This window comes from Rhinoderma darwinii, chromosome 1 (assembly GCF_050947455.1).
Source record: "Rhinoderma darwinii isolate aRhiDar2 chromosome 1, aRhiDar2.hap1, whole genome shotgun sequence".
Classification (NCBI taxonomy): domain Eukaryota; kingdom Metazoa; phylum Chordata; class Amphibia; order Anura; family Rhinodermatidae; genus Rhinoderma; species Rhinoderma darwinii.
In genome coordinates this window covers 641,789,430-641,805,571 of record NC_134687.1, presented here as the reverse complement: position 1 = coordinate 641,805,571, position 16,142 = coordinate 641,789,430, and the positions used below count along the sequence as shown (strand labels likewise).

The window sequence follows — 16,142 nt, the reverse complement described above, 5'->3', positions numbered from 1 at the left end:
CAGACTAGACAATCTTATCAAATAGGAAAGGGCTCAGATTTGTATTTAACTTTAACCAATACATAAAAATCCTTAAGACATCATTTTTTTACATTTTTTTTTAAATGCATTCAGCTATTTATTAGTTATAGTCATTGCGGAAAAGGAGGTTGTCATCTAATATGTTATCATAACTCGCATAGGGGCTGTCACCCAGCTCACCCGGTCTCCTGTATGGTAAATCTGCCTAGTTATGATGGTCCCATATTGCTTCATACCTGGACATATTTGTGGTCAAGCACTCTGGAAAAGGTGGAAGATAACTCTTATCAGAACTGTAATGGTGGCCACCAGCTTTCCCAGAAATGGATGAGAAGACAATGTTTACAACTTGAGGAAAGTGGAAAATTCAAGGATATAAACTCACCTTAGGGTTAATGATGGACTGAAGATTTCCTGCCAGTGCCACTTCCTGGACAAACACAAAATCACTACTGGTATGGAACACAATCTCGTGAGTCAGGATGATGTGCGGGTGGCAGCTGAGGGTGAGCGAGATGCAATATTCCAGGAGGAAGTTATCCGCTGGGGTCTTCTCCTTTCTCAACATTTTTACAGCCACGACCTGACCTGTTAAGACATTATTATTATTAGTAATTTCTATATCACCATCATAATCTCTGACACTTTCCAGGTCGTACACAAACAAGATCAATAAAGTTATACAGGAGCAATCACAAGATGAAAATGCAGATACTGAATGTAAGCGACATGAAGCAGTGGGGTAAAGTTCCTATGAGTTTACAAACTTAAGGAAATACCCACGAAAGACCTCCATTCCTGACCAACCGGGGGTCACGTAATCTCTATTCGTATTCGGACTCCCTGAATTATATAGTGTCTGCTGTGGGGACCGAAGATCAGTATCTCAATGCAAATCTATAAGAGCTTCCGTGTTAATCCCATAGAATTGTATTGAGAGTCTGACCCCCGGTATCTACACAGATAGAACGGAGCTGCTACATGTAGAATAGGGAACTACACTACATTTCACCACATAATAGAACTGGGGGTGGAAATGGCCCAATCATGATCCATCATCACATTCATCATCATCTCACCTGAATGTTTGTGTTTGCCCATGTAAACTTTTCCATAAGATCCTGCTCCAAGTTCTTGCAAGAGTTCAAAGTAGTCTGTCACTTCCATCTCCCTCAGGTTCTCAGAGGTCTGCGAGACCAGGTTCAGAAGGTGTTTTGCAATGTTCTCGGTCATATCTTTGATGTGGGTAGCCATTCTGAGTGATACAAAGAGATATAACATGTACTTTACTAAAACAGAAGAAAACTATTGTAAATACCAGGAAGTCATGGCTCATGTCCGGGGTCCCAGGCTGTATGTCCCCCACTGTGCCAGTCTTCAGGGGATGTAGCCCTCTCCTGACTGTTATCTTTATACTGTATGGCAGAATCTGGCAGCAGCATTGTATAATATGCTGGAGCTCTACAGTCATATCATCTACTATAGCCGGCGCTGTGTACTGATCACATATTCACCTTACAATGAAGACTCAAGATGTCAACTCCTCCTTGTAGAGACGATAATCAATGATGAACTCCTCCTGGGCACCAACAAGTCTACATCGTGTTGCTCCTCATCAGTCAATACTGACAGCAAATAATCCACAAAGTGGAGTAGTTATCACAGACAGGATGAGACCGGGGAGGTTTATATTTGGGAAGATGGTTGAGTTTGTTAATTGACATTGCCATTGGCCAACACCTGGTGTCGCCATTTACATATGAATTGACAGCGAATGTCTCTGTAGGGCGTGTGTCGGGTGATTTCATATGAATGAGGCGTGCGGGTGCGACTCGTGTGTAGACAGGTCGCTCGTGTATTGTACAAATAGTATTCTCTATGATGAACCCAACACTGGAAAATATCACCGGATCCTACAACTAAGGGTTTGAGTATAGAACATATCCCTATGATGTTTTACTGCTATCTGATGAGAGTTGTTGTTCTTATCAGAGAAAGTGGTGCCCCCATCTTACCTTGTCTGTATATGATGGTCTGCAGCCTGACTTCAGTAGATTTACTTCCAGTCCTATGTATACCCACAGATAACATGTCAATTTCACCATGACAAACTCCTCTCAAGAGCTTGGCACGTCTTCTCCTTCATCTCTGTATTACAGATTAAGACCTTGTGCACATGGACATTATATAATTCTGTATTATATAGTCCTGTATTAGAGCCCCAAAGAGGGATGGGGTCTCTACTGTACCTACATATGTCTCTGTAGTCATAAACGGGATTATGGTTTTATTCAATCAGATTCTGCATGAATCCGTTAGAAATTGTGGCTATTCCATCGGAGTGGGTATGTATGGCGATATAAGGAAGCATTGCTACTAAGGCAGAATATCTGATATGTGACAAGTAACTTGTTGATCAGTCATATTAGATTACATTGTAGAAAGCAGGAGATAAGCAGTGCATTGCTGATATATCAGGATTCACAAGTCAGTATTTTTGGAGTAATGTACATACTGATATTACAGGGAGGATTCTGGACTAGTGGGGGTCCTTTATTTATATCATAGAAGAGAAAATCATCAATATAAGAGCATAGACCCTATAAAATACATCATACAGGGCCCAATATCTCAAACCTTCTGGATTTTTTCCTCCATTCCATGTGATCCGCTCCAATTATAAAACGCCTAGCATCGTACATAACTATGATGCTAGTAGCCAGGCTCCCTGCACTGTGTTCGGTCCGGGACTTCCGGCCGAAATACGTTCCGTCCATTACGGACGTAATGTGCTCGTGTGAATCCAGCCTAAAACCCACACAGATCTAAACAAGAATTTGAAAACTGTGCTGATTTGCGGTAAAATTACATGTGTGGATTTCAGCCACAGTTTGGTCAAAAGACAGCAACTGCATGTGTACTTATGCCAATTGCAATGAATTTGCCATGTTAATCTTTTTGCTCTTTCTGAGCTTGGTGGTTTAAGTGGCTTGTGAACTAAGTGGAGTTCTAAAACCGGATTGTGTTGCTGTACTTCTGTATTGTGTTGCTGTATTTCTGTGTTTGTGAATCTGTTTTGATTGCTAGCAAATAGAAGATAGCAAAAACTCACACAATTTAAAAAAAAAAAAATTGTAAATTTTTTTTTTTTTTCCCTTGCAGATTCGTTCCAGCTCAGCAGTTGACGAGGGGGAAGGGGTTAACTGGACACAGGTGGTATAAATTAGTCATCAGACCTCATTTTGAGCTTCCTCTTTCTGAGCTTGGTGGTTTAAGTGGCTTGTGAACTAAGTGGAGTTCTAAAACCGGAGTTGAAAAGAATAGTTGAAGCCCCAGTAAGTACTCTTCTTTTTCTTTGACAATTGTTCGCTGTTTTGGTGTAACTTGGATAATGGATAGCAAGATTGGAGGTTTTCTTCAGTGCACAGTTTGTCATATGTATACACGACTGGAGCCGGAGTTCCAGGGTGAATATCTCTGTGGCAGATGTGAGCATGTTGTTCACCTGGAAGCTCGTATTAGAGATCTGGAGGAGCAGAATGCAACACTGAGGAGGATAGACAATTTTGAGCGGAGCTTGCTGCTCACAGAGCATGCAGTTAGTGGGTTAGAACTGGAGGGTGAAGACATGGGTGAGCAGGATCAGGTAAGTAGCTGGGTTAATGTAGTTAGGAGCAGTAGAAAGGGGTCAAAGACAAGGAAGGCCGATCCGGTTTCTGGCATTCCAAGCAAAATTGCCAGGTTGGGTGATGATGCGAGGGTGTCAGTCTCAGAAAAGGCAGCCCTAGTGGATACTGATCTCCCTAACAGCCGGGAGAACAGCCCAGCTAGTAGTCGGCGGGATGGTAATGCAGGCAAGCCAAGACAATTGATAGTTGTAGGGGATTCTATAATCAGGAAGACGGATAGAATAATTTGTCGCCAAGACCGCCTCAACCGAATGGTTTGCTGTCTCCCTGGTGCCAGGGTTCGGCATGTGGTGGAACGGGTGGACAAATTGCTGGGAGGGGCTGGTGATGATCCAGCTGTCGTGGTCCATGTCGGTACCAACGACAGAATAAATGGTAGGTGGAGGAGCCTTAAGAATAATTTTAAAGAACTAGGCTACAAGCTGAAGGGAAGGACCTCCAAGGTTGTATTCTCAGGAATACTGCCTGTGCCATGCGCATCACAGGAAAGACAGCGGGAGCTTAGGGAGTTAAATGCATGGCTGAAGTCTTGGTGTAGAGGAGAAGGATTTGGGTTCCTAGAGCACTGGGCTGACTTTTCATTGGGGTACAAACTGTATTCTGCAGATGATTTGCACCTAAATGGAAGGGGGTCCGCTGTGCTGGGGGAGAGAATTCTAGCTGGGGTGGCGGAGTATTTAAACTAGGGCTGAGGAGGGAGGTCAATGTAGAAAAAAAAGGGGTAGCCAGGTTAGAGAGGGGTCAGACTATATTGGTGGGGGGAGAAACAGAATGTGGGGAGAGGACTAGACAACAAGATAAGGAGATCCTTTCGTTACAAAACATCAGTGTAAATAAAAAGGACCGATTAATGTCAAATCACATTTCTGATAATAAAAGTGAAAAACTGACAGGCAAGTTAAAGTGTATGTTCACAAATGCCAGAAGTCTAGCAAGCAAAATGGGGGAGCTGGAGGCCTTGATACTGGAAGAAAATATAGATATAGTTGGTGTTGCTGAAACATGGCTGGACTCTTCACATGACTGGGCTGTAAATCTACAGGGTTTTACACTTTTTCGTAAAGACAGGACAAATAGGAAAGGTGGTGGTGTATGTCTGTATGTGAGAAGTGATATGAAGGCGAGTGTGAAAGAGACAATAGTGGGTGAAGACTGTGAGGAGGTTGAAACCTTGTGGGTGGAACTAGAAAGGGAGGTAAACACTGAAAAAATTACTTTTGGTGTAATCTATAGACCCCCCAATATAACTGAGGAGATGGAAGGTCAGATATATAAACAGATGGAGCGGGCTGCACAGGCGGGTACTGTAGTGATAATGGGAGATTTTAATTTCCGGGATATTAATTGGTGTCATGGTTCGGCTTCAACTGCAAAGGGGAGACATTTCCTCAACCTGTTGCAGGAAAATTTTATGGGCCAGTTTGTGGAAGACCCGACTAGAGGTGAAGCTCTGTTGGATCTGGTCATTTCTAATAATGCAGATCTTGTTGGGAATGTCAATGTTCGTGAAAACCTCGGTAACAGTGATCATAATATAGTTACATTTTACCTATACTGTAAAAAACAAACGCAGGCTGGGAGGGCAAAAACATTTAATTTTAAGAAAGCCAATTTCCCCAGGATGAGGGCTGCAATTCAGGATATGGACTGGGAAGAACTAATGTCAAATAATGGAACAAATGATAAATGGGAGATTTTCAAATCTACTTTGAGTTATTATAGTGCAAAATTTATTCCTACAGGTAATAAGTATAAACGACTCAAATTAAACCCCACATGGCTTACACCTTCTGTGAAAGGGGCAATACATGACAAAAAAAGGGCATTTAAAAAATACAAATCTGAGGGTACAGCTGTAGCCTTTGTAAAATATAAAGAGCTTAATAAAATCTGTAAAAATGTAATAAAATTAGCAAAAATACATAATGAAAGGCAGGTGGCCAAGGATAGTAAAACAAATCCTAAAAAATTCTTCAAGCATATAAATGCAAAAAAGCCAAGGTCTGAACATGTAGGACCCCTAGATAATGGTAATGGGGAGTTGATCACAGGGGATCAAGAGAAGGCAGAGTTACTAAATGGGTTCTTTAGCTCTGTATATACAACAGAAGAAAGAGCAGCTGATGTAGCCGGTGCCAGTGCTGTTAATATATCAGTTGATATACTGAATTGGATGAATGTAGAGATGGTCCAAGCTAAATTAAATAAAATAAATGTGCACAAGGCTCCGGGACCAGATGGGTTACACCCTAGAATTCTTAAAGAGCTTAGTTCAGTTATTTCTGTCCCCCTTTTCATAATATTCAGAGAATCTCTAGTGACAGGTATAGTGCCAAGGGACTGGCGCAGGGCAAATGTGGTGCCTATTTTCAAAAAGGGCTCTAGGTCTTCCCCGGGTAATTATAGACCAGTAAGCTTAACATCCATCGTGGGGAAAATGTTTGAGGGGCTATTGAGGGACTATATACAGGATTATGTGACAATAAATAGCATTATAAGTGACAGCCAGCACGGTTTTACTAAGGACAGAAGTTGTCAAACTAACCTAATCTGTTTTTATGAAGAGGTGAGCAGAAGTCTAGACAGAGGGGCCGCTGTGGATTTAGTGTTTTTGGACTTTGCAAAGGCATTTGACACTGTCCCCCATAGACGCCTAATGGGTAAATTAAGGACTATAGGTTTAGAAAATATAGTTTGTAATTGGATTGAGAATTGGCTCAAGGACCGTATCCAGAGGGTTGTGGTCAATGATTCCTTCTCTGAATGGTCCCCGGTTATAAGTGGTGTACCCCAGGGTTCAGTGCTGGGACCACTATTATTCAACTTATTTATTAATGATATAGAGGAAGGGATTAATAGCACTATTTCTATTTTTGCAGATGACACCAAGCTATGTAATATAGTTCAGACTATGGAAGATGTTCATGAATTACAGGCAGATTTAAACAAACTAAGTGTTTGGGCGTCCACTTGGCAAATGAAGTTTAATGTAGATAAATGTAAAGTTATGCATCTTGGTACCAACAACCTGCATGCATCATATGTCCTAGGGGGCGCTACACTGGCGGATTCACTTGCTGAGAAGGATCTGGGTGTACTTGTAAATCATAAACTCAATAACAGCATGCAGTGTCAATCAGCTGCTTCAAAGGCCAGCAGGATATTGTCGTGTATTAAAAGAGGCATGGACTCGCGGGACAGGGATGTAATAATGCCACTTTACAAAGCATTAGTGAGGCCTCATCTAGAATATGCAGTTCAGTTCTGGGCTCCAGTTCATAGAAAGGATGCCCTGGAGTTGGAAAAAATACAAAGAAGAGCAACGAAGCTAATAAGGGGCATGGAGAATTTAAGTTATGAGGAAAGATTGAAAGAATTAAACCTATTTAGCCTTGAAAAAAGACGACTAAGGGGGGACATGATTAACTTATATAAATATATTAATGGCACATACAAAAAATATGGTGAAATCCTGTTCCATGTAAAACCCCCTCAAAAAACAAGGGGGCACTCCCTCCGTCTGGAGAAAAAAAGGTTCAAGCTGCAGAGGCGACAAGGCTTCTTTACAGTGAGAACTGTGAATTTATGGAATAGCCTACCGCAGGAGCTGGTCACAGCAGGGACAGTAGATGGCTTTAAAAAAGGGTTAGATAATTTCCTAGAACAAAAAAATATTAGCTCCTATGTGTAGAAATTTTTCCTTCCCTTTTCCCTTCCCTTGGTTGAACTTGATGGACATGTGTCTTTTTTCAGCCGTACTAACTATGTAACTATGTAACTATGTAATCTGGAGACATCCGTATAGTAATGAGGCCGCCCATCGTGATACTGTAATCAATGTTACAAAGGAATTATTCACAGCCAAACATAAAACACACTGCATGTAAGCAACTGTTCCCGATCCTTATAATAACCGTAGCAGCCGCCTAACACCCAACATAATCCCCCTCTATTGCCTGCAGCCAGATGTTACTGTAAATATTAAAATATGTTGAATGTCTATAATGTGCAGCGGATACAACACGACTCAGAACGCGATTACACTTATTTCTCCCCAGTGCACAAATCCTACTCCCGAATCGATTTTTTTTTTCACTAATAGATCCCTCTTACAAATAGTAACAAGTTCTACAATTGAACTGATTAAATGGTCAGACCATGCTGTCATTACTTTGGAGGTGAATGAAACACACAGAATTTCCTCTCAATGTTTATGGAGGAATAATACTTACCTTATGTCTGATCCCAAGTATAGAGACGAAATACGCAGGGGTATTGAAGAATATTTCCTTTTAAATGTTAACTCTGTACAAGATCCATTTATTTTATGGAACGCTCACAAGGCCTACGTAAGAGGACTATTTATTAAATGGGCATATAGAGCTAAAAAGGAAAGGGAACGTAAATTCAATGAGGTATTCGCCCAGCTGCGGATTTTGGAAGCTATCAATAAATCCGATGTTTCTTTGGCTAACATAGGGAAAGTCCGGATTCTTCGTATTCAACTTAAAGATTGCTTAATGTATAAATATGAGAAAAACCTAAGATCTGTCAAAGCGCAATATTACTCTCAGGACAATAAAGCGGGCAAACTTTTGGCTCAGAGATTAAAGAAGAGGGCAGTAAAAAGTAAAATCCCCTTCCTTGTTAATTCTCCCGCACCCACTAAACTGTATGCCCCTAGGGATATAGCTAATAAATTCATGGAATATTTTAACTCCCTCTACAACTTACAACCTTCACCTTTAGACACACAAGCCCTTCATCAGTCCAATAAAGATTTATTAACTACTTTAGACCTCCCAAGATTATCGCTAGATCAATTAAATGCTTTAAACCTTTATCTGATGGAAACTGAACTATCCGAGACGATTAGTTCTCTTCCGCTACATAAAGCACCTGGCCCTGACGGCCTTTCAGGATTATATTACAAGACTTTTGAAGAGCCCCTTTTGCCTCATCTATATAATACATTACAACATGTGATAACACAGGGTTCCTTCCCTATAGAAATGTTGAATGCTGTCATAATAACTCTGCCTAAACCAGGCAAATCACCGGATTTACCTCAAAACTTCCGACCTATATCCCTCCTTAATTCTGAACTGAAACTCTTTGCAAAAATATTGGCCAAGCGCCTGGCTCCTATCATACCTTCCCTAGTGCACCAAGATCAAGCGAGATTCGTGAAGGGTCGACAGGCCCCGGATAATACTCGGAGAATCCTTAATATAGTAGACCATTTGATAGCTAATAAGAATTCTGCTGTTGTGGTAACGGTCGATGCCGAGAAGGAATTTGACCGTGTGAATTGGTCATTTGTCTTCTCGGTCCTGGAGGAGATGGGATTTGGAGGTTCTATTGTACAGGCCATTAAAGCCCTATATGCTTCTCCCTCAGCGCGGGTGTTTGTAAATGGGACAATCTCAGATAAGTTCCTAATAACGAATGGGACCAGACAAGGTTGCCCGCTATCCCCTTTAATTTTTGCTCTATCTATAGAACCGCTGGCACAAGCCATTAGAGGACATCCAGAGATACAAGGTATTAAGATAGGAGATCGCTCCCATTGCATCTCTTTATATGCAGATGATATAATACTGACAGTGGGGAACCCGGATCTCTCATTGGGGCGGCTTTTGACCTCATAGAGAAATTTAGGCTCTGTCTCAATACAAAGTCAATTGGGGTAAGTCGCAAGCCATGCTTATACACTACTCTGCAGCAGACTTGAGGTCATTACAGAATCGTTTCTCTCTAGATTGGCAACGTGACCAAATTAAATATTTAGGGATTAATATCACCTCCAAGACTACCAATATGTATCAGGCGAATTATCTCCCTATGCTGGCGATAATGGATAAGGATATGTCTAGTCTAGAGTCCCATGAAGTCTCATGGATAGGCAGAATAGCAGCGTTTAAAATGTTGGTACTTCCTAAATTATTATATTTATTTTGAACATTACTGATAGCTCTACCTTCCTCTTTCTTTACCACCGGCCATAAATTACTTAACTCCTACATTTGGAAAAGAGGTAAACCCCGTATAGCAGCTAGAGTACTGAACAAGGGTAGGAAGGTTGGGGGCCTGAGCTTGCCAAACTTACATCATTATTATTTAGCTACACAGATCTCTCAGTTAAAATACTGGTGGAGGGGAGATACTTCACAATATTGGGTTCATATTGAAACTTCCCTAGTGCCACAACACAATTTAAAAGCTTTGCTAATAACTAATCTAACAACCTGCTCACCGCCTATTTCTCCTCCTTACTTTTTGTCAGTTTCTATCCAGAATTGGAATCAGTTTCATTTGCTAAGTTCACGGACTTCAATTTCGCTACTTACTTGTGCTCCTATAGAGTCTCTCGAGCTTCTTCTCCCAGACCTGGATCTTCGAATTTGGGAAAAATGGAGGTTTGAGTCACTTGCAATTTCTTATGGATATGGACCAATTATTTAAATTTTCTTACCTTCATACTAGATATGGCATTCCCCACAGGGAATTTTACAAATACCTTCGTATTAGACACCTTTTACAATCCGATCACCCTTCCACAGTCCTGGCGAATTCGGATATACTTCACCTATGGTCTCAATCTGTTACCCACAATAAAGGCATACGTCCTTTATATGATATATTGGCATCTAAGGCTAAATTTGAGAAAACTTCTCCGTTCTTGGCTTGGGAGAGGGAGCTTGCACAAGTCTACTCTACTTCTAACTGGACAACCGCTATTGCCTTTATGGCAAAAAATTTGAGATGTACACTTCACTATGAGTCGATCATGAAAACAGTACTCAGAAGGTACTATACACCAGACAGACACCAACACATGTTTCCTAATGCATCCTACCTTTGTTGGAGGAATTGTGGGTGCAGAGGCACCCTCTTTCACATTTTGTGGAAATGTCCATTACTCACGGACCTCTGCAATTCCTCCTTCGATTTATTATCTACGCTTGTAGGGAAACCTGTTACCCCTTCTCCAGCTTTAGTATTACTATTTGTTGACATTAATTCCATACCATCCGAGTATAAAATCATATCGGCCCATTTATTTCGCGCGACTAAGTTAGCAATAACTAGATATTGGAAAAGCACTACAATCCCCTCCTTACAGGAAATAATCGCGCATGTTAATAGTACATGCTCTTCTGAACGGATGATAGCGTATAAGGATCATTCCTATCCAAAATTTGATAAGATGTTGTCACCTTGGCTAAGAAGTAAATATAATTGTCTCCCATAAAGATAGGTTATATGTTAGCCCATTGTATCGACTCGGATTGCGTTGATTTATGCTTAATCCGTAGAATGTTATTTTAGTTTTGTCATGAACAGATATCCAGACTTTATTTTGTTCTGTCATGCAAGTCTAGCTTTTACCCTTTGATGTCCATTTGCAATGGACTTGTGTGATGCATTTCATTATTGTTGTTATATGTTGGAAATATTGGAAAATGTACAATAAAAAATTATTGATTAAAAAAAAAAATATGTTGAATGTCTACATACACAGTGTTTTGGTTTGTGCTGTTTACATGGCATCTCTAGGTCGAGTGTGCCTGGGTAAGGTCCTTGTTGCTGTTGTTTTTCCCCCAGGCTTCTGTATAGGACCAGAAAAACACCAGAAACTAAACATGTAAGATGTTACAAAACCCCGGGAATTTTCTTCACTAATTTATCATGGTGCACATCAGTCGGCTTAGAAGTCGGCTTAGAAGGGAGAGTTACTTCCAGAGACAATAGAAGCAGGACTGGGGTGTTATTATGTTAATGAGATGTAAAAAGGGAGGGAAACATCCTGCCCCACCCTCGAGGTTCCGCCATTGTGGTGCTAATGAGGTAAACACAAGGAAAGTCTGAAATGTTTTTCTCATAAATTAGTTTCATGATGTCAAAAGATAAAAACCAAACCCCAAGTCACACAAGAACCCAAATATCTAAAATGTAAGATTGTGAGGAACCCAGGAATGAAATGCTCCATACACTACCGTTCAAAAGTATGGGGTCACTTAGAAATGTCCTTATTTTTGCAAGAAAAGCACAATTTTTTTCAATGAAGATAACATTAAATGAATCAGAAATACACTCTATACATTGTTAATGTGCTAAATGACTATTCTAGCTGCAAACGTCTGTTTTTTAATGCAATATCTACATAGGTGTATAGAGGCCCATTTCCAGCAACCATCACTCCAGTGTTCTAATGGTACATTGTGTTTGCTAACTGTGTTAGAAGGCTAATGGATGATTAGAAAACACTTGAAAACCCTTGTGCAATTATGTTAGCACCGCTGAATACAGTTTTGCTGTTTAGAGGAGCTATAAAACTGACCTTCCTTTGAGCTATTTGAGAATCTGGAGCATTACATTTGTGGGTTCAATTAAACTCTGAAATTGGCTAGAAAAAGAGAGCTTTCATGTGAAACTCGATAGTCTATTGTTGTTCTTAGAAATGAAGGCTATTCCATGCGAGAAATTGCCAAGAAACTGAAGATTTCCTACAACGGTGTGTACTACTCCCTTCAGAGGACAGCACAAACAGGCTCTGACCAGAGTAGAAAAAGAAGTGGGAGGCCCCGCTGCACAACTGAGCAACAAGACAAGTACATTAGAATCTCTAGTTTGAGAAATAGACGCCTCACAGGTCCTCAACTGGCAGCTTCATTAAATAGTACCCGCAAAACGCCAGTGTCAACATCTACAGTGAAGAGGCGACTCCAGGATGCTGGCCTTCAGGGCAGAGTGGCAAAGAAAAAGCCATATCTGAGACTGGCTAATAAAAGGAAAAGATTAATATGGGCAAAAGCACACAGACATTGGACAGAGGAAGATTGGAAAAAAGTGTTATGGACAGACGAATCGAAGTTTGGATCACACAGAAGAACATTTGTCAGACGCAGAACAACTGAAAAGATGCTGGAAGAGTGCCTGACGCCATTGGTCAAGCATGGTGGAGGTAATGTGATGGTCTGGGGTTACTTTGGTGCTGGTAAATTGGGAGATTTGTACAAGGTAAAAGGGATTTTGAATAAGGAAGGCTATCACTCCATTTTGCAACCCCATGCCATACCCTGTGGACAGCGCTTGATTGGAGCAAATTTCATCCTACAACAGGACAATGACCCAAAGCACACCTCCAAATTATGCAAGAACTATTTAGGGAAGAAGCAGGCAGCTGGTGTTCTATCTGTAATGGAGTGGCCAGCGCAGTCACCAGATCTCAACCCCATAGAGCTGTTGTGGGAGCAGCTTGACCATATGGTACGCAAGATGTGCCCATCAAGCCAATCCAACTTGTGGGAGGGGCTTCTGGAAGCATGGGGTGAAATTTCTCCCGATTACCTCAGAAAATTAACAGCTAGAATGCCAAAGGTCTGCAGTGCTGTAATTGCTGCAAATGGAGCATTCTTTGACGAAAGCAAAGTTTGAAAGAGAAAATTATTATTTGAAATAAAAATCATTATTTCTAACCTTGTCAATATCTTGACTATATTTTCTAGTCATTTTGAAACTCATTTGATAAATATAAGTGTGAGTTTTCATGGAAAACACAAAATTGTCTGGGTGACCTCAAACTTTTGAACGGTAGTGTATATTGTCTTACTGTAATGATATTGTACTATACAGGCTATAGCAATGCTGCGTGGGCTGCTGTATGGGTCACTGGCCTCTGTGACAACGAGTATCAGACATCTTCTAGTCTTACCGGCTTCTCAGTACAATGTAAATCTAGATGTGTAAATTTACCAGAACAGTGTATTGTCACCTTCCGTAATCTGCGCAATTCATAGTGAATATCAGAAGGGACAAGAGATTTTACCCAGAAACCACCAAACTTCATCCCATTTACATTCAAACTGTAACTTGCCCTGATCTGTGATGTATCTCAGGGGAGATTTATCAAACTAGGGTGTGAATATACCCTAATAAGTGAAAATGATCCCTATTATCCACATATTACATTCCTTATTTCACAGTTTCAATGAATCTGTGGCTATTAAAGAGTTTATTAACTGTTATTTCTTCTGCTACAAATCTAAATGTAAAAAAAAAAAATATTACAATATTATATACATTTAAGTAATATATATATCAATAAATACAATCTACCTCCTATATAGATAATATTATTGTCACGTTGGGTGAGTGGACCCACTGGGACGTACCGCCTTAACGGTATGGCAGCTGGCCAACAGGACGCAGGTCAAAGTCTATAGTTCAAATAGGTGTACCTGTGGTAACTTCGGACAGCAACAAGACAGGCTCGGATGAGACTTTGGAAGCAGGCAGACACCAGGCGTGGTGTAACAGGACAGGCATAGTACTCAGGCAATGCAGGAAGGGTCTCTTATAGTCCAGGGTGCTCATGGGCTAATTTGGTCTTTAATTCAGGTACGCGTGCTGGCCCTTTCTCAGAATAGTTTTATTTTAAATTTATTGTTACTTCATGTAATAGATATTAAATGTGCATACGGGGTTCTCAGAAAATGCTTTAGTTAACAAAGGTTTAAATATGTTATATTCTTAAGTGTGTAAGTCGGTTGGATTTCTTAATAAAGATTGCAATCTCCAGAGGAAGTCCAACTGACCTAATCTCATTTTGAGGTGTAAACCATTTCATATGACAGGAAAGCCAAAACGGTTTTCAGTTGGTATATGTGTATATAAACCTATGCTTATGTAATGAAGGCAGACAACTGCTGATTTTGACACTTGTCTCCCCGCTGCGGGAATAAAGAAGCGCTTATGACCTACTCAGATGATTCCTTGAAAACCTCTTTTGATAAGAATTAGAAGATTCTCCCGACATCTTGGTTCTTTGAGCCGGAAACCAACATCTCCAGACCCTCGTCCACCCGAGGACTGTACACCGTGCACGGGGTGAGTCATCCAAAATACTCACTTAATTCAAAGACCTCCGGTTAAATTACCGTTAAAGAGAGGCCGGTCAGACGGAGGGACGAGGGGGAGTGACGGTTTTAAAAGAACATAATAGGGAGAATCGAGGATTCGAGTTTTCATCTGAATAACGGTAATATAATTTTGTATATATATGTTTTTATTATTTTTCATATTTAGATGTATAAGGTTATGTGATAAAAACCTAAGTTGGATCTTGGGTACTAAGACTGGGTCTTAGTTATATTAAGCACAGGTCTTAATATAAAAACCTGGGAATAACGGTTCTCGAGGTTAGTAGTCCATAGCCTATGTGAGAAGGCTACAGGTAATAAATAACTCCGTGCAGCACGTAAAAGATAAAGTACTTAGAGATTTGGAGGATCTCTTTTAGAGTATTAGGATTATTTGTTTTAGAGTATTAGTATTATTTGTTATAGAGTGTTAGTATTATTGGTTAGAAAGTATTAGGATTATTTGTTTTATAAAGTTTAAGATCGTGACTAAAAGTATTGAATGATTGAGATAAACTAAATCCAAAGTTAAAGAAAGATAAAGACTTTCAAACTGTGGTGTAAAGACACATCCAGGACATCTGCTGCTGGTCTGACCAGCCTCTTATTGTCTCTGGACGCCCCTGACACCAGAAGTTTTAAGGTAATCAAGTATTTCTTTGGTGAAGTTGAAAGAAATGGTTGTTATAGATGAAACATACATGAGACTCCTTGACTGTGAAGATTGAATGTATGAGGGTTAAATAAATAAAACCCTGTGTGTATAAGGGAGTCCAATTAGGAATGGTCCTCTGTAAAATTGTTACAATGACAAATCAGTAGGAAAAATACTGTTAAAACACCCAGGAACATTAACCCCTTAGCGCACCAGGACGCACCGGTACGTCCTGCATTGAAGTGCTTTAAGCCACAGGGACGTACCGGTGCGTCCTGGCTAAAAACTGTCACCCTGTCAAATGACAGTTGACCGACACAGTAAGACGGCAGGGGACCATTCACAGCGGCCTCCTGCCGGTAATCAGATGTCCGGCACCCCTCTGCAACGGCCAGGACCGGAGCTAGGCTCCGATCCGGCCGATTAACCCCTTCGATGCATCGATCAACGCGATCGATGCATCGAAGTGTCTTGTAGCCTGTCTGCAACCACGATGGTTGCCGCGGGTGTCAGCTGTTTGTCACAGCTGACATCGTGCTCTAACAGCCAGGACCGGAGCTAGGCTCCGATCCGGCCGATTAACCCCTTAGATGCAGCTATCGCTGCATCTAAGTGATTAGATCGCACGCTATGGTTGCTAATGACAACCATCGGCACACGCGGGTGTTCTGATGGTTGCTATGGCAACCGTAGCATAACAATCGCTTCCTAGTACGGAAGCCTATTAGGCCTCGCCGGGAGGCGAAGCTTAATAGGCTTGCTGTCAGTGAATAGCTGACAGCTCTAATACACTGCACTATGTAGGTAGTGCAGTGTATTAGAATAGCGATCAGGGCTTCATGCCTTCAAGTT

General features: G+C 40.9%; 1 protein-coding gene across 1 annotated transcript in view; it reads right to left on the bottom strand.

Annotated features, from left to right (window-relative positions):
- LOC142670566 (serine/threonine-protein kinase SBK1-like) overlaps positions 1-16,142 on the bottom strand; it is a 151,761-nt gene that overhangs the window by 47,815 nt on the left and 87,804 nt on the right. The window contains exons 2-3 of the mRNA XM_075847112.1: positions 1,101-1,276; positions 407-609 (exon numbers count right to left, since the gene is read on the bottom strand). Coding sequence (XP_075703227.1) covers positions 407-609; positions 1,101-1,275 — 378 coding nt within the window. The 5' untranslated portion in view covers position 1,276. The remainder of the gene's footprint in view (positions 1-406; positions 610-1,100; positions 1,277-16,142) is intronic.